General features: G+C 41.9%; 2 protein-coding genes across 8 annotated transcripts in view; one reads left to right on the forward strand and one right to left on the reverse strand.

Annotated features, from left to right (window-relative positions):
• Positions 1 to 1,628: 1,628 nt before the first annotated feature.
• Positions 1,629 to 19,456, reverse strand: part of C4H3orf52 (chromosome 4 C3orf52 homolog) — a 48,226-nt gene continuing 30,398 nt past the window's right edge. Inside the window, exons 6-8 of one of the 7 annotated variants that reach the window (XR_009008227.1) lie at positions 17,725 to 18,052; positions 14,599 to 14,699; positions 9,450 to 12,299 (exon numbers count right to left, since the gene is read on the reverse strand). Coding sequence is in view for 2 of the 7 variants with exons in the window: in XM_007181933.2 (XP_007181995.2) it covers positions 18,048 to 18,052 (5 nt within the window). In the remaining 5 variants the exon portion in view is untranslated. Of the gene's footprint in view, positions 3,570 to 9,449; positions 12,300 to 14,018; positions 18,053 to 19,456 lie in introns of those variants that run through there. The other 6 variants (XR_009008225.1, XR_009008224.1, XR_009008223.1 and 3 more) reach the window with 6 other exon arrangements.
• Positions 9,062 to 11,750, forward strand: GCSAM (germinal center associated signaling and motility). The gene is given in 3 exon segments (XM_028166406.2): positions 9,062 to 9,095; positions 10,514 to 10,542; positions 11,436 to 11,750. Coding segments are annotated over 3 exon segments (378 nt in total).

The following is a 19,456-nucleotide window of genomic DNA, read 5'->3' on the forward strand; positions in this document are numbered from 1 at the left end:
AGAGGTCTACTCTTGGGGAGAAAGCAATTGGGTAAGGGACTGACAAGAATGAAGTGCCTACTATGTGCCAGAGAACACGTTCAATTCCTTATAGGTTGGCCTTCTCCCCCAGAATCACAGTGAGCATCTGGTGGAGGACAGCTGAAAGGCAAGACTTTATCAAGGAAGTTCTGTGCAATAGACTACCCCCTAAGAAATGGAACAACTTTCTGGGGGCCCGGAGGCTATGCTCTTCTAAGGTTAAACACACCCCCACCCTTTTAGTCACTATTAAAGTTCAAAATAAACAGCAAGCTTCCTGATAGCATAAGACCTTACCTGGTGCACATTCCCTGCAACAGGTAAGCAGAGGTCATTGAAATTGGTAGAGAACTTGGCTTAACTTTTCTGGGCCTCAGTTTCCTCATGATAACTGGAAATAATAACACAATACCTATGCTGGAGGGTTCTAGTGTGTGCGATGTTAGCATAGTACCTGATACAGAGTAGGGTTCAATAATTAGAAGATATTCTTTTTTTGGACCATCATCTTCATTAATGTCAAAGCAGCCATTGTAAAAATTAGTACCACCCAAAACAAGGGAATCCCTATGGTACAAAGTGAGGTGGTTTGGAGAAAATGAGCTAGCTGGGGAGTTGGGGGGTGGTCTTTACAGGATTGTGTTTGGTGTCCCAGAGCTCAGTTCATGCCATTGAGAGCTAGAACATAGAATCCAAAAAGCCACCTGCCAAAAGGAGGCTTGGTGAGCCCGAGGAATGTCTCCCGGCCCTCCCTGGGGGTCAGTGTTGTCTGGGACTTCTCCTCCTCAGATCCTCACAGCCCTCAGTCTGAAGCTCTAGCATTCTCCTATCAGATTATAAATCCCTATTTTTATGTCTAGATGTGAGGTCCTCAAAAGTAGAGACTGTTTCTTATTCATCTTTGAATTTCTGTTTCCTAACATTGTTTCTGGCATATAGTAGGCACTCAATAAACACCGAATGAATGATTGGAAACCTAAATAAATACTGTCTTGAAAAGAAAAATAAAACAAAATACAGATATGATGTGACTGAGAAAGTTATGATTGATGTTACATTTGTAATTTTGTATTTTAGAACTTTGATGAGGCAGTGAAGGATTGTGACATTAATACATGTTAGTTGTAAAAGAAATTGGAGAATAAATAAAGTATAAACAAGAAAATAAACTGGGAAGTCACAGTTATAACTACTTATAACATTAGAAGCATTATCTTTATTTTACTGTCTATATTTATCAGAGATGTGTATTTTTTCATCTGTGAAGAGCTAATATGCCTTTTGTCCGCTTTTGTTTTGGATTTCGGTCTACTTTGTTTTATTGATTGTAAAAGCTATTTTTACTTTGAAGAAATTAGCCCTTTCTCATAAATATTACCAAAAATATTATTGCCCAATCTGAGTGCCTTGTGCCATACAGAATTTTTATGTTTTTCTTATATATTTAAACATAATTGAATTAAATCTAGGAAGCTTTTTGGTTTCTACCAATTTATGCTTAAAATTATTTCCCCATCCCAAAATAAGACAAAGCCACAGTATAATTTTCATAGTTTTATTGCTTTACATTTAGCATCATACATTCATTACATGGTGTCAGACAGAAATACATATTTTTCTACATAGTTACTCAGTTGGCCCAGAGTCTTCATTTCTATGCTGACTTAAAATGTCTTCCTTAATATACTCAAAAGTCTTATATTTACTTGGATCTGATTTTCAACTTCACCCTTACCACCTGGTCATCATCCAGTCAGCAGACGCCACCATGTCTCTCCAGATCAAATTCGTTACAAAAAGCAGGGAAATTCCCACCATCAGGCAGAATGGCACTGATTCCCTTCATGAGAGGAGCTCAGAGTTTCAGAGGATGAATCTGCCAGAAGCAAACTCAGCTTCTCCCACTTATTCCCACTTGTCCTCAGACAAGTTGCATAAATTTTTTAACCTCAATTTCTTCATGGGTAAGACATAGAATCATAATATCTACCTCATGGATTTATTCTGGGATTAAGTGAAATATAACATAGAAAATGTATATGTTATTTACATTTAGGAAGTAGTATGTATAGTAAGTATATATATACAATAGTAAGTAGCATTTATAGTGTGTGTGCATATATATATGTGTATATATGTATGTATGTGTATATATATATATAGTAAGCACATAGTAAATTGTGTTTAATTTTTAGTTTCTTTTTCTCTATACCCTAAACTCCCCACAAATAAAAAGATAGTTGTACAGAAACCCAACCCAAACAATGAGCCAATTTATTTTCTTTATTTAATTCTTTCCTTCCCTTTTATCCCATGTTCTCTGCCTTGGTGTTTTCTGTGAAAATTGCAATTTACATGAGGCAAGGCCAGTGCCCTTCTCGGGCACTGATATTCTTGCATTTAGCTTATTGCTTTACATTTAGCATCATACATTCATTATATGGTGTCAGATAGAAATACATATTTTTCTACATAGTTACTCAGTTCAGAAAGATGCCCAGACTTAGCCTCAATGTCTGACTGCAGAGAGACCCTGAGCCTTTCTGCCATTAAAGAGATAACAAATCCTGTTTATATAGCTATACCTTGAGGTCAATAAGGCAGATCTGATGATCTGAGCCAGTTAGAATTGCTCTGTTCTTAGCCACTCCTTCATTTATCAAATACTTATTGAAAATATATTTATTATGTGCCAGACATTGTGGCATATGCTGGTAATCTACACCATGATGAACAGACAAATATGGTTCCCAACCTTGTGAAATTCACCTTCTAGTGTAGGATATAGACAAGTGAGCAGAAAATTATAATAGAGTGTAAATAGGAGAAATTCAGAGTGCAGCGGGATCCTATGTAAACATTGCCTAATCGGCGCCTAGAAGAAATTTCTCAAATGTCCACACACTTTTACTTTGATTTCCTGGAGATAACTCTGTGTGTCCTTCATCACAAGAGGCCACATAAATCGCTGGAATCGGAGATAAGCAAGCCTTTTTTCCTTTGCTGGGAACACAGCAGAAAGTTCCTTCTCTGATTAGGAGTTGATAATGTCATATTTCCAAAGGTCCAGTTAATGTCCTGGGAGGACGAAGCCATTCTAGTATGACAGATGTGTCCAAGTCACCTAGAATGAATATTCTCTTGGGGTAGAAAACAAAAGGGTTTTCACAGAAATGACAAAGGGAAGAGAGTCACCCTAACAAAGCTGCAGAAACTAAACTTGTGATTTGTGTCATCTCTTGGGTATTTTAGATGCTGGGACTGCCACATCGCTGACGGGTGTTTCTGCCTTCCATGGTGAGTGGAGAACTGTTTTCAGGGGTTATTTCCCTATAAGTGTAGTTTCAATGTGGTATTTGCTGTAAGTTACCTGTGAATTACCCACTGTCCGTGGCCACAGTGGAAGCTGGGCACTAGCTCAGGCACCATCATCTGAGAGTCAGTCAGGGAAGTGACGCTTCGAGTTTGGTGAGAAACAGGAACAATAGTCTCATGGGTGGTTACACACTCTTCAAACGGGAAACCCTCAGAAGCAAGGATGAAACTGGCTATCAATGTAGAGAAAGGCACCTTAATCACACTGCAAATCCCAGCGTCTACCTGGGACAGAAGCATGCATTTCCGTCCCTTGCACAGAGAACGTATAGCCAGGGTGACCATATAATTCATTGTCCAAACTGGGAAACTTTTGTGAGTGAAAAGGAGGCTAAAAATAGTTAAGTGTCACTAAATGATTGATAACAACATTAACTAAACTGTCTGTGTAAACCAGGACATATGGCCATTCTCCTTAGAGCAGATGTTGTCCTTGTCTCCTGTGATGATAATTGGCTGCCATTATATTTATACTGTGTTTTTCTGAGGGTCATCAGTACAGTGCAGTCACCTCTATGCTCATACGGGAGGTGTTTGATTGCTTGCTTGCTTGCTTGTTTGTTTGGATATCATAGATTGGGATTGAGGTTGGGATTGGATATAACAATGGCTCCTTGATATAAAAGAAATTGAAATTTTGTCAGAAAAAAACTCTCCAAAAAGTTATGTAGAGGGGACTTCCCTGGTGGCGCAGTGGTTAAGAATCCACCTGCCAATGCAGGGGACACGGGTTTGATCCCTGGTCCGGGAAGATCCCACATGCTGCAGAGCAACTAAGCCCGTGCACCACAACTACTGAGCCTGCGCTCTAGAGCCCGTGGTCTGCAACAAGAGAAGCCATCGCAGTGAGAAACCCACACACCGCAACAAAGAGTAGCCCCCACTCGCCGCAACTAGAGAAAGCCTGCGCACAGCAACGAAGACCCAACGCAGCCAATTAAAAAAAAAAAAAAGTTATGTATAACATAACCATAGTTCTCCATCTATAAATCAATTCCATACCAACCTCAGAAAAAGGAGGAGGAAGGAGAAAAAGGGAGAGAGAGAAACACAAAGGAGTAGATTTCTATTCGGTCTTATCTTTAATTTTTCCTTTTTCCTATCCTCTTATTTCTCTGGCTGAAGGAGGTATTATAAGAGGCTTATAACTTTAACAAATGAGTTAAGCATAAGTTTTCGTAGTTGAGTGTAACTCCCTTTGAGAGTTTCTGAATATTAAAACAACCAATTTCCTTTCCTTTTCTTTTATAGGAAAAAAATGCACATTTGTAAAGTGAGACAAGACTCCCCAAAGCAAAGTAAGTCATTGCTTTCACATCATTTTTACTTTTGACAGACTTAGGTTTCCAAGCTGCCCCTTCCCTCTGCTCCCAAAGCTCCTTGGGCATATTTCTAGTATAACACTCACACATTTGCTGCAATTTGTTCAATTGCGTGTCTCTTTTTCTCCACTAAATTGGGAGCTCATTGAGGCAAGAACGGGCTTATCGATCTCCATAGCCTTCTGTTATTTCCCGAGGTCTGCAGGCTGAAGGAGTTAAATGGGAACAATAAAAGCAAAAGGTGGAGGTGTGAGGCACATGTAAGGAACTGCAAGGAGGCCAGTGTGGGCACAGAGAGCACAGAGGAGGGGCAGGGCCTTGGGGTCAAGTTTAGGGTTAGGGTTTTTGTCTTGAGAGCTACAGGAGACACTGAAAGGCTTTAAACAAGGGCCAAGTATGACCACATTTGCATTAAAGACATCACCCAGTTTGCCGTGCAGAGAACAGATTGTAGGAGGGAGTGGCAAGAGCGGATGCTGGAAGACCACTTAGGAGGCTGATGCAACGGTCTCTGGTGACTGAACAGGGCTAAAGTTAAGGAAAGAAAAGCATTTGAAGGAGAGGGTGGTGAGGAGTGTCACGTGTAAGGGGGGAAGCAAAGGAAGTACAGGCCTGAGGACAGGCCACAACGTTTCTAAAGAAGAAAAACAAATGAGTTTTGCCTTTGCCTTCCTGGGTTTAAAGAGGAGAGCCTGGTTCATTCACTCTGACTCTGAAAAACGAGCCCTATTGGTGTGTAAAAAAAATCATACAGCCCTCCCACCCTTAGCCTTTTCACCCAGGGGAATTGTGGGTGCAGGAAACCCCGATCTCCATCACAGCGAAACAGAAATAGAAATAGACCTCTAATGGTAGAAATAAGACCTCTAATGCTGAAACTCACAGACCCTTTACTTTTTTTAAATTTTATTGAAGTTATTGACTTACAACGTTATACTAGTTTCAGGTGCACAACGTAGTGATTTGATATATAAACCATATATATCAAATATATATAATATACCAACACCATACAAAATTATTATAGTACTATTCACAATATTCCCTATACTGCATATTATGTTCTCATGACTTATTTTATAACTGGATGTTTGTACCTCTTAATCTCCGTCACCTATTAACTCACACCCCCGCCCCCTCCCCTCTGGTAACCACCAGTTTGTCCTCAGTATCTATGAGTCTGTTTCTATTTTGTTATATTTGTTCGTTTGTTTTGTTTTTTAGATTCTACATATAAGTGAAATCATACGATATTTTTCTTTCTCTGTCTGACTTATTTCACTCAGCATAATACCCTCTAGATTCATCTATGTTGCTGCAAATGGCAAGATTTCCTTCTCTTTATGGCTGAGTAATATTTCGTTGTATATACATATACCACATCTTCTTTATCCATTCATCTACTGAGGGACACTTAGGTTGCTTCCCTGTCTTGGCTGTTGTAAATAATGCTGCAATGAACATTGGGGTGCATATATCTTTTCAAATTAGTTCTTTTGTTTTCTTCAGATCAGTACTCAGAAGTGGAATTGCTGGATCGTATGGTAGTTGTATATTTAATTTTTTGAGGAAACTCCATACTGTTTTCCATAGAGGCTGCAGCAATTTACAATCCCACCAACAGTGCAGAAAATTCCCATTTCTCCACATCCTTGACAACCATTGTTATTTGTTGTCTTTTTAATAATATCCAGTATAGTAGTATAGTATTTGTACCATAGTACTACTATAGTAACAGCATACTATAGTAGTATAATATAGTTTGAAATCATCAAGCATGATACCTCTAGCTTTGCTTTTTTTTTCTCAAGACTGTTTGGCTATTCTGCATCTTTTGAGGTTTCATACAAACTTTAGGATCATTTATTCAAGTTCTGTGAAAAACAGTATTGGTTTTTATAATCCATGAGCACAGAATATCTTTCCATTTTTTGTGCGTGGTCTTCAATTTCTTTCATCTATGTCTTATAGTTTTCAGAGTACAAGTCTTTTACCTCCTGGGTTAGATTTATTCTAGGTATTTTATTCTTCTTGATACAATTGTAAATAGGATTGTTTTCTTAATTTCTCTTTCTGATAGTTTGTTACTAATGTATAGAAATGCAACAAATTTCTGTATGTTAATTTTGTATGCTGCAACTTTACTAAATTTATTAGTTCTAATAGTTTTTTGGTGGCGTCTTTAGGGTTTTCTATATATAGTATTAGATCATCTGCAAAAGAGCGATAGTTTTAATTTTTCCCTTCTAATTTGCATGCCCTTTATCTCTTTTTTTGGTCTGGTTGCTGGGGCTAGACTTCCAATATTACGTTGAATAAAAGTGGTGAGTGTTGGGCATACTTGTCTTGTTTCTGATCTTAAAGGAAAAGATTTCAGCTTCTCATCATTGAGCATGATGTTGCTGTGAGCTTGATGTATATGGCCTTTATGTTGAGGTATATTCCCTCTATATTCAGTTTGTTGAGAGTTTTTATCATAAATAGATGTTAAATTTTGTCAAATGCTTTGTCTGCATCTATTGAGGTGATCATATGATTTTTATCCTTCATTTTGTTAATGTGGTGTATCACATTGATTGATTTGTGGATATCGAATTATCCTTGCATCCCTGGAATAAATTCCACTTGACCACAGTGTATGATCCTTTTGATGTATTGTTGAATTTGGTTTGTTAATATTTTGTTGAGGATTTTTGCATCTAAGTTCATAAGGGATATTGGCCTGTACTTTTTTTTTTTCTGTGGTGTCTGTCTGGTTTTGGTATCAGGGTAATGCAGGCTTTGTAAAATGAGCGTGGAAGCATTCCTTCATCTTCAATATTCTGAAAGAGTTTGAGAAGATTAGGTATTAACTCTTCTTTAAATGTTTGGTAGAATTCACCTGTGAAGCCGTCTCACCCTAAACTTTTGTTTGTTGGGAGTTTTTTGATTACTGATTCTACTGATACTAGTAATTGGTCTGTTCATTTTTTCTATTTCTTTCTGAATCAGTCTTGGAAGATTGGATGTTTCTAGGAATTATCCATCTCTTCTAGATTGTCCAGTCTGTTGGCTTACTTGTAGTTGTCTCTTGTGATTGTTTGTGTATGTGTGTGTGTGTATACATATATCTCAGTTAGTTTTAAGCTGATAGTTACTTAAGTTTGAATGCATTCTAAAAGCACTATATTTTTACTGCCCCCACCTATGTTTATGTTATTGCCATCATATTTCACATTTTTATTCTGTGTAGCCCTTAACTTCTTATTATAGTTATAGTTGATTTTACTACTTTGGTCTTTTAACCTTCATACTAGCTTCTCAAGCAGATGTTCCACTGGCTTTAATATATATTTGCCTTTACCAGTGAGATATTTTCTTTCATATATTGTCTTATTTTTAGTTATAATCTTTTCTTTTCTGCTTAAAGAAGACCCTTAAACATTTCCTGTAAGGCCAGTCTAGTGGTGATAAACTCCTTTAGTTTTTGCTTGTCTGGGAAATTTTACCTCTCCTTCAATTCTAAATAATAACCTTGCTGGGTAGAGTTTTCTTGGGTTGTTAAGGTTTTTTCTTTCAGCACTTTAAATATATCATGCCACTCCCCTCTGGCCTGCAAAGTTTCTGCTAAAAAATCAGCTGATAGTCTTATAAGAGCTCCCTTGATGTGACTTGCTGTTTTTTTCTTGCTGTCTTTTCTCTCTTTATCTTTAACTTTTGCCATTTTAATTATGATATGTCTTGGTGTGGATCTCTTTGGGTTCATCTTGTTGCTTCCTGGACCTGGATGTCTGTTTCCTTCCCCAGATTAGGGAAGTTTTCAGCCATTATTTCTTTAAATACATTTTCTGCCTCTTTCTCTCACTCTTCTCCTTCAGGGACCCCCACAATGTGAATGTTAGTTTGCTTGATGTTTTTTCCAGAGATTCTTTAAACTATCCTCATTTTAAAAAATTCTTTTTCCCTTTTGCTGTTCTGATTGGGTGATTTCCACTCTTCTGTCTTCCGATCACTGATCTTTTCCTCTGTATCATCTAATCTGTTGTTGATTCCCTCTAGTGTATTTTTCATTCCAGTCATGGTATTCTTCATCTCCGATTGGTTTTCTTTCTTACATTTTCTAATTCCCTGTGGAGGTTTTCACTGTGTTCCTCCATTCTTCTCCTGAGTTTGGTCAGCATCTTTATGATCATTATTTTGAACTCTATCAGGTAAATGACTTATCTTCATTTCATTAGGGTTTGTACCTGGGGGGTGATTTTGTTCTTTCATTTGGAACATTCCTCTGTCTCCTCGTTTTGTTAATTTCCTGTGTTTGTTTCTATGAATTAGTCACAACAGCTACCTCTCCCAGTCTTGCAGTCATGGCCTTGTGCAGGACTAGCCTCTGTGTAGACTGTATGTGCTGGGCAGCTTTGGTGGGATGGCTGGAGCTGGGGTAGGAGCTGGGGGTGGAGAGCTAGAGTGCACCCACCCTGGCGTTGCTTTTGGGGATTGGCTGGAGCTTCTGTGGGCCTGGAGCATGCAGGGGCCATCTTGGCAGCCTGGCTAGAGCACCTGGACTATGGTGGCCTCCAGTGCCTTTGAACCTGAGGAGTGTTCCAGTAGTTCCCTGCCCATTTGGCAGATGCTCTAGGGGTAGTAAATGGATTTCTTCACAGAGTCTAGGTGCCTTTTAAACCTCTATTTTTATTGCTGTGCACCCCCTCGGGGGGGGGGGAGGGAGGCGAATGTACACATGGGCCCCTCAGTGATACCCCTCCCTCCTGCATGTTGCTGTATCAAGGATGGGGTTCCTGCCCATACCGTCTCTCCTACCCATCTCTATTTGGTCCTTATGTCATTTATTGTGCAAAGCTGTTCAGTCAGCCCTCAGTTCTTCTTCAGAAAGAATTGCTCTGTACGTAGGTGTAGATTTGGTGTGTCCACAGGAGGTGCTGACTGTAGGGTCTTCCTACACCACCATCTTGGATCCCCACAGACCCTTTTCTTGCAACGATAGTCACGGAAGTCCTAGATAAGCAGGGGAATTTATAGAGATGTGAGAATCTGGAATGTCAGTACTGAGGGAATATAAATCTTTACACAGCAAGGTGGACTGCATCGGCACAACCACCTCCCACGTAGGGTGATATCATGAGGCTTCTTTGTGAATTCTCATGTTTGCTCATTGAGCTAGTGTGTTTGCCTCTTTGCTGAGCGGCCAGAGCCAGCTGGTTTTAAGTACATTGGCTTTTGAAAAATTGGTCTGCTTATGTTTGTTTCTGCCAGCAGTCTCAAAAATGGGAATGCTCAGTTTAAGAGTTTCTTTCTCTGTAAAGCTTTCCTTGAGCACCAGCTTCCACACTGCCACCGTCCCCTGTCACCTACAGTAGAAACGACAGCTTTCCTCTGCATTGTGGATCTCTCTTAGACCCCTGACTGCCTCCTATGCTTGCCTGTGAGCCCCCTGAGGACAGGGACTGTCTGATTCTTCTTTGTCTCTCCAGTTCCTGGTACAGGGTAGACATGCAACAAATTTTAGGTGAGGAAGGACAGAGAAGGAAAGAGTGAGGAAGGGAGGGAAGTGTGATCTCCTATCCAAAGACCCACTGAATGTGTTTCCCTCCACTCAGCGTCTCAGCACAGCTCTGGCTGTTTCTTGGCTAGATGGCCCTGTCACTCCCCAGGGATGTGTTGAAGATCAGGATAGCTGGAGGAGGACTACCCCTTCTGTTCCTTGGCTCTCTGGTTGCTTATCTTTCAGTGCCCCTCTCCTCCCCTCCCAGAAACCTCCCCATGACCTGAAATTCATTAAGTGTATTTTCTTTCTCCAGATGAAGAAACATCACCTGCTCCCATCCAGGTAATGCAAACATTTCTGAGACTTTTTCTGAGATGACAGTAGAAATGCAGACACCTCAGATAGCAGAAGACCTCCAAGACCCCTTCTGACCTTAATATTGAATTCTTTAGACACCAGTGCTTGTGAGCCCAGGGACATATGCAGAGCCTGACAGCAGAAGCAACAGCCATCTCTGTTGCACAATTTATTGAAAGGAACTAATATTTATTGAGCACTTAGTTTATGCCATGCAGGGGGCTGAGCGCTTCACATGCATCATCTCATGTAACTGTCACAACAACCCTGTAAGATTTGTACTATTATTTTCCTACCCATTTTACAGATGAGAAAACTGAGACATTAAGTGATGTTCCCTCAAAGCCAGACAGCCGAAAAGATGGCAGGGGCATGATTCAAAAACAAGTCTCACTCCCAAATCCATGCTCTTTCTCCTGTACCTTGCTGTTTTGCTTTTTATCTCCTGAGATGTCACTGAATGAGACCTTCTCTTAAGTGGATTCTCTTTTTACTAATGCAGATATCTTTAGAATGGGTGGTTAAATATCATAACCCAAGCACTTTAAGGTGTCTTCAGATTGTTCTCTTATATAAGACTGAGCAGCCTCAGGGTCCTGAGACTTTGGGAATTACATAGTGTGGTCTGGGGTCACTCTGGGATGTGGGGCAGAGAATGCATGCCTGAGTAGGCTGAGTTCTCTGAGCAGCATGAGAACTCTGGCAGCATGGGCTAGTGGTTGGGCTGGGGCAGCCATGTAGGAAAACCAGACACAAGAGATGGAAGGGAAGCGGCCATGGAAGACAGACTTTGCCCAAGGCTGAACCTCTGTTGAGATGAAGTATAAAGGGAATGGCAAGAGGCCAGGTCTTGATGATGTCTGTCCTTTGACCAGCAGGAGAATGTTGACCAGGGCTCCTCGGAGGATCTGTGCTACACCCTCATCAATCACAGCGTCCTTGGGAAAAGGCCATCAGGGAACGCTGCTGAGGAGTGCTATGAGAACGTTCCCCTCAAGGCTGAGAGGCCCAGAGAGTCGCTGGGCGGAAACGGGACTGAGTATTCTCTTCTTCGTGTGCCTTCGGCCCCTAGGCATCCGTCCTCCCCAGAAGATGAATATGAACTTCTCATGCCCAGTAGAATCTTCTCTGACTCCCTGATATAGCCACATCCACTTATGCCCCCTTCTCAGGCTCAATCTTCTCATTTCTAATGAAGTGACTGGATCAGTACTTAATACCAGCAAATAAAAGCCAGGGATGGGGGAGCTCTGGTTGAAGCAGGCATGGGGCACAAAGCCCTTTCAGCTTATCTCCCCCTCAACACACACACAACAGCCCTTTCTGTAGGGGTCACTGGAGAATGTAGTTTGCAAGCCTCAGGGCCTCCTAGATCCTTCTCAATGTCCAACATCCAAAGATCAACCAACTATCCCAAACACCCACTCTTTGAGAAGGAAGTGACCATCTTTGGTTCTAAGTGGCTTTAAGAAATGGGCCATTCTACTCAGTGGTGGGAAGAACTCCCTGGCCCCCTGCTCCTCTGTTCAGGTTCTTCCTATAAAATGTCCACATGACTGTCCTCTGAAGTCACAGGGAAGCTTCACCCATCGTAGTAAGTGCACCCAAAGGGGAGTCCTCATTCCACACGTGTGTAGACCCAGCTCCTCACTCACAGCCTTCCGGGTGGGCACCTGTGGCGTTCCTCTTACTCCACATCTCTAAGCAGTGTCCTTCGCAGAGCGTCCTTTGACTCATTGGCTCTGGTGGTGTGGTTGGTTACATGGGTTGAATTAGTAAATTCCAAGCCAAGTTTTTATATTTTTTTATATTTTTTTAATCCATATTTTTTAACTTTGTATTTCTCCCTAGAAATCTTAGGAAAATCATAGCATCAGAGAAGGATAGGGTAGATCATTGGAGATCCTTTAATCCCATTATCTTTTCTGGCTCAGAGGATAACTAGCTCAATGCAACATTTCAAGCGAGTGGCAGAACTTTACCTAGAGCCTGATTTCCTGGCTTCCAATTCAGTGCTCTTCCAATATACTGCATAGAAGGGCCTCTACTACAGGGTATATGTATGTGTTAAATAATATGCCATGTATAAACTATGAATAGTGTCCACATTGGAAAAGTCACACACACACACCCCTCTTCTCTAATGAGCATTTCTCCCTATGCCCCAATTATTTATTTTCCCTTATCTTTCTTTTAGTGTTTCTATAATTATGCCTATCCGCTAAAACAGGGGTCAGCACACTATGGCCCACAGGCCAAATCTGGCCAACTCGTGGTTTTGGTAAATAAAATGTCACTGGCCCACAGCCCGCTCATTTGTCTATGTACTGTCTGTGGCTCCTCAACTTCAGGAGAGTTGAAAGGTTGTGATGCACACTGTAGGTCCTGCAAAGCCAAAAATATTTGTTTTGGGGCCCTTTTCAGAAAAACAGTTTGCAGACCCCTTCCTTAAATAATCATAACTATAGATAAACTAAACAAAAGTGCATTTGGGTATCGGTGTAACCCATAAGAGCTAGTACCAATAAAATGGTATGGAAATATTAAACCATAAATTAGGGTGAGAGCAAGAACAATTAGCAAATTAGACTATTTCTGTATGCACACCTGTGTTCTCAACTTCCTGTTTTATTTAACCCATAGCTATTGTCCTAATTTTAGGGGTGTTAAAATAGTAAAAAGTTTGTTGAGATAAGCAGTAGATGCATTATGAGTTTAATTACTGTTTTGTTCCCCAACTGAACCAAAGTTAAATCATTTTGCTATTTAAAGTGTGCTAGGGGGCCCAGCAGGGATAAATCCAGTGGCTTAAGGTTGGATGTGTCAACACAGGTTTGCTGAGACTTCAGCCAGCTGATGGTCTTGATCTAAGAGCCAATCACATCTTAATATCTTCTACTCCACTAACTTCCTATTTTTAGCAAAATTCTTCCACATGGAATCCTAACTTTGACCTTCGGCTGGGATTCACTCAAGTTCAAAAGGAGACATGCATGAGAGCAGGGAATACAGTACAAGATGTAACATGGCTTAGGGCAAAGAATGTGGATACTGGAGTCAGATAATCAATGATTCGAATCCTGGTTCCCATTCTTCCTCCCTCTGAGAACTTGAGCATGTAGATTGGAGGCTCAGTTCCATCACCCATAAGCAGGAGCATTATATTCAATGTATGTACATCATCTGTCACAGATTCTGAACAAACAATATCAAAGAGTAAAGGGATACAAAACTCTTTATGATATCTATAGAAAAACATGTGCTGATGTGCTTGGTGATGCAGGGCCAACTGGCACTCTTCCAGCAAAGCAGAAACACAAAATTGCTGGGGTTTACACTGGGATTTTTCACGTGGATGTTGGACCACTGTGGAAGTTGATTGGTTTAAATATTCTTAGTACCACATGATAAGTTGTAGTTGTTTGAGTCTTACCCCATGAAAGAATTACTTGTCCCAAATATGTTTTATAGGGAACATGTTAAGTAAAAATGCTTAAACAAAGAAAATTGTTCTTATAATGAAATTTAGAGGGATTTTGAAAGGGAATTATTTTTGAGCAGGAGAACCCTTTGGGAGTGCTCTGAAATACCTACTAGGGCTGTATATAATGCTGATCTATTTTCCATAGATTTCAGGATTTCTGATGAAAGCAGGGTACCCTCTTTACAGAAAATGTACATTCACACACACACACACAAATATCTGTATACAATTTCAAGGGGTTGGGGATGCAACCCCTAAGTTAAAGAATTCCTGTTCTTGATAAGAAACTGAGACTGAGGATTTAAATTGGTCCCTTAAGTCACACATATAATCAGAAAATTCCCCTCCCTGATGTTGATCTTAAAACTATACATTGCCAAAGTTCACAGAGGCATATTTTATGCAGTATCTGCAGGCTTTGTGGTTTCTGCTTTAAGTTCATACTAGTAGCTGTAAATAATCTCTTAGTCTGTGAATAAATTTTTACATAAAACAGAAGAAGACAAAGATAGGTCAGGGAAACCTACCGTTGACAACAAATAAATTCAAATGCTCACGTTTTTAAGACAACCTTGGGTGACAGATGCTTCAAATATGCTCAGGAATGGAAAGGCATAGGTAGAACAGGAAAGTTGAGTCCCCAAGATTCCACAGGAGCCTTCAGAGAAAAAAGAGATTGTTTACATTTATCTGACTCTGTTCTTTTCCAAGCCAACCTACTGAGTTCAGAAAGCTACTTGAAAGCCACTTGATCAGAGTGTGTCTCGGTTCTGTCAACAGTTAAATGGATCTGTGTAAGTCTCTCCCGCTTTCTTAACAGAGGGATCCTTCGCGAGGCACTGGGTGAAGCGCTGAGTGGTCATTATCACCCCAGAGACTCTTGTACAGTCTGATAATCACAGCTCTCAACCCATCCCTTCCCCCTCACCACCTGTGCTCCTCATGGATTCCCAGATGGTAGCCAAGCCTGAACTGAGCAAGACCCTGGGGTGCCCACCAGTTGGAGGCCATTGATCATGTGTGGTTGCCCACTAGGCTGGACTTTGCTCCCCAACGCTGTGGAATTCTGGGCTGGTCCTTCCACCTCTCCAGACCTTGGTTTCCTAACTATAAGATGAGAGGGCTGCCTTCTGTTGCTAAGGGGATAATGAACTTTAATCATAAAGGAAAGATTGCTGCTAGCAATGCAGTAATAGTGTGAATTAGCTTATTTTAAAACAATGAAACAGTAATGGGAGCAGAGAAGGGAAGACATAGAGATTTCTCCCATTTTTCTCAGCACTAATCAGACTCTGAATAGGGCAGAATCCATATCCAGAGTCCACATCTAAAGGGGAAAGGAGAAAACATGAAGCTCACCCTAAGACACAAACATGTGTAAAGGGAAGCAAATCTGTTTATTCAAATCCCACCATTGCTTCAAGGTTCAGCTCCAGACCTACTTCCTAGGCAAAGCCTTCTCCCATTAAACTACACTTTTCACCCTTTTCTCTGACCATCACACAACCCTGCAGTTTGTCTTTATTTATTTTTAACACCTATTTTTTCCTGCTGTTTCCTGTTTCATCTGTGCAGAGCCTGACTCCCTAATAAGACCAGTGGCTTTTTTCCTTATTATCAACCTCTTCTTCATTGGTATATTCTGTAACCTTTTGCAACACAGATCATTAAAAAATCTGCAGAACTAAGTTAAATTGAAAGGGAGAAAAGAATAGGACACATGGCTAGAATTTTTGTCGGTAATGGGAGGAGGGGCAGGTTCCCCTGATCTGGCTGTATCCTTTCTGCCTGTACCTAAGTGACTCCCAGAAGAGACCAGTTTTTTTCCTCAAATCCTTCAGTGAGGGACTTCCCTGGTGGTCCAGTGGTTAAGACTCTGCTCTTCCACTGCTGAGGGCCTGGGTTAGATCCCTGGTCGAGGAACTAGGATCCCACAAGCCACGTGGCCAAAAAAACAAAACAAAACAAAACAGAACAAAACAAAACAAAACAAACAAAAAAAGCCTTTCAGTGATACCACAGATATTCGTTGAAACCTTCTTATGTACCTTCATTATGCTCTTCATGAAGATGTGTGATGGCAATCAATTCACCTCCTATAGCACAACAGTATATAAGTGCCATTTTCCCCCAAACACCTCAAAACGCTCTAGTCACAAAGTTCAGCTCTTTCCACACCATTTGGGCAGAAGAGTCAAACTCACGAAAAATCCTCTCTATGACTTTCAAGTGGTCAGAACCCAAGACAAGGTGCCTGCATCTTGATGGTTTCCAAAAGAGAAGGGAAGATCAGAATCAAACCCTGTCCTGCCTCCAGACAGGAAACAGTCCTTCCTTCCAGCCCCAGGCTCTTCAGACACCTGGTCCTGCCTGCGGGGCCCCGGGGGGGAAGTGGAGAGGAGAGACAGCTCCCCCCTGCTCCCCCAGCAACAGGAACAGGGAGAGGAAGACACAGGCCAGCCCAGTTCAATCTTACTCACTCAGAAGGGGAAGCTGCCCTTGGGGAAATGAAAAGGTCACTTCCAACACCATTTACTGCGAGAACATGCCAACCCAAATCCTGGCCCTGGAGAGTCAACCCCTATGAAACAAAGGTCAACGTGGCAATGCGGAGGCAAAAATAAAGTTCTTCATTATTTTCTTAAAAGTACAAACACGAAGGTTTAGATTTGACATATAAAATAAGAGGAAGAAGGGAAATTCACCTGTTTCACTAGTTGGAGGAACTATCCTCAAAATGAAACACAATGTTATCTTTTAGTTAAATAACAAAGCACATTCACATTATGCAGAGTCCTGGGTCATAAAGAGCCCCAGGCAAATCTAGCCGGAGACTCGTACTCCAACAGGTACTCCAACACATCCCGGAAAGCAGCTGCCCCCAGCCTGACGTCCACCCAGGGCCAATTTAACTGAGATACTGAGGCTGAGAACCTCTCATTACATGACCACAAAACTCTCCTGGAAATTTCCAGCAAAGCCATTTTCCTAACAAGACACTTTGTTCCCTCATGACAGGTAATTCTATATCCGTAGACGACCAATAGAGTCGCTCTTGTTCACTCCACCCTCACCCCCCCCAAAAGGATCTGACGTTAAACTTCCAGCAGTTTATTTCTGAGCGTGGTTCTTCCTGTTTCACAACTATCTTCAATAAGATACACAATCAGTGCCTGAAGACACTGAATCCTACAGGAAGGCTAGTGACTCTGGACAACAAAAACCAACATGTACTACCTAGAGCAGACGGTAAGCAGTCTTAATGATTCTCTGATGAAAGTTGATGAAAATATAAATGGAGAAACCATCCAAAATGAGAGTCGTGTGTTCAAAACTAACATAGACCCGTGTTTCCATAAGAGGTGTTCAGGAGTCGCAGGAACTATACACAGAAGGGAAATGAGAAACACACACCTCATTTCTGTAGCTCTACATAACATTGGATGGAGTGCCAAGTCTAGTTTGCTGAGATATGGGCTACGGAAGGAGACACAGACCATGCTGCTTACGTCTGGTGAAATGCCTGCCTTTTCCTCACAGCCTTGCTTGGAGGTACATCAGACATCGGGGTGGGACGGAGGATTTCAGGGAGCGATTGGCTCAGCTCTCCCTCACCTCGCCTCTCCCCGTTCTCTCGCCACGGGCTCAGGCTGGCGGTATCCTGCCTCAAAGGCCACCCTTACCCTGAAGACAGCGTGTCCACGTGTGGGTGGAGGCAGAGAGTGCTTCAAGACCAGCAGCGACCTGGCCCTGCAGGTCCACCCGCCGCCTGGTCACCCCGCCCCATCTGGACCCAGCTGGGGCAGCCCTGGGTGCTGTTTTGCTGGACGTAGTGCCAGACTCTAACTGTGCAGAATCAGGAGAAAAAGGGCCGTCTCCAGCCCTGTAGTCACTGTGAGTCCTTCTACGTTAATTCACAGGATCTCTTCTGTAAAACGGAATGAATTCTCTTCATCCCAAAGTTCAGTGGAGTGCTGCTTTCAGACACAGATCGACCTCGACCACTTCATTCTAAAAAGAAAATACAAAGTCACCATTTTTTAAAAAGCATGGTTATTCTAAACATTTATGTTTTTATTTTATTTCATTGGGTTTGATTATAAACTCTAATGTAAAAGTGGAATATCTGTAAATTCCTAACAGAGGAGGTTTACTCTTCAGGCAACACACACACGCACACACACACGCACACACACACGCACGCAAACGCAGAGGCACACAGGCGCACACACGCAGAGGCACACACACGCGCGCACACATGCAGAGGCACACATGTGCAAACACGCATGCACGCAGATGCACACAACTCTGAATTCCTTTCAAAAGGCAAATTACAGGGCTTCCCTGGTGGCACAGTGGTTGAGAATCCGCCTGCCAATGCAGGGGACACGGGTTCGAGCCCTGGTCTGGGAAGATCCCACATGCCGTGGAGCAACTAGGCCCGTGAGCCACAACTACTGAGCCTGCGCGTCTGGAGCCTGTGCTCCGCAACAAGAGAGGCCGCGATAGTGAGAGGCCCGCGCACCGCGATGAAGAGTGGCCCCCACTTGCCGCAACTAGAGAAAGCCCTCGCACAGAAACGAAGACCCAACACAGCCATAAATAAATAAATAAATAATTTTTTAAAAAAAGGCAAATTACATTGTTTGCTTATTTGCTTCGGTATAATTCATGATAAGTAACATTTTGACGAGGCCTTTTGGATGCAGAGGACATTTTAACAGTCTTTTTTTCATAATCTAACCATAAAAATACCTCTAAATTTTCATTTTTAATACAGCACAATATTCAGCGAGACATTTTGATGCGGGAAAGGGCGCACGGCTGGCCTGACTAAAGCAGAGGTGACCAGGCGATGACTCGGGACAGGACGTAGGGGACCCACGTGCGCCTCAGCAGGGTTCTGGCAGTTGATGTTTGGGGCTGGATCGTTCTTTGCCATCAGGAGCTGTCCTGTGCGTTGTAAGAGGTTTAGAAAAATCTTTCTGGCCTCTTCCCACTAGATGCTAGTTTCCCACAAACACTTCCAATGGTGACAACTAAAATGTCTCTGGACTTTGCCAAATACCTTGGAGCTGGCAAAGTTGTCCCGGCTGAGAAGCAGTGCTCTTTGGCTATAAACTCTGTGTTTCCTGGGGAATCTATAAACAACCTAAATGTTTTCCCTCGACACCCCAGGCAGTCCTTTCCAGGGCAGAATGCATACACTGGCCTCTCTGCCAGCAGCCAGCCCATCCGTTTACCCCAAATCTGTGCAAACGAGATTCACTATTCTCATTGCCTAGAGCTTTTTCCTCTTCTCTCTCACATTAATCAGTTTTTGCTTTTGTTCCTTACTCAGTCTACTGGTTAACTCCCTCACATGTCAGAAAACACTACAAAATAACTTACCCCATGTCCAAAATAACTCATGCA

Source organism: Balaenoptera acutorostrata, chromosome 4 (genome assembly GCF_949987535.1).
Source record: "Balaenoptera acutorostrata chromosome 4, mBalAcu1.1, whole genome shotgun sequence".
Taxonomy (NCBI): domain Eukaryota; kingdom Metazoa; phylum Chordata; class Mammalia; order Artiodactyla; family Balaenopteridae; genus Balaenoptera; species Balaenoptera acutorostrata.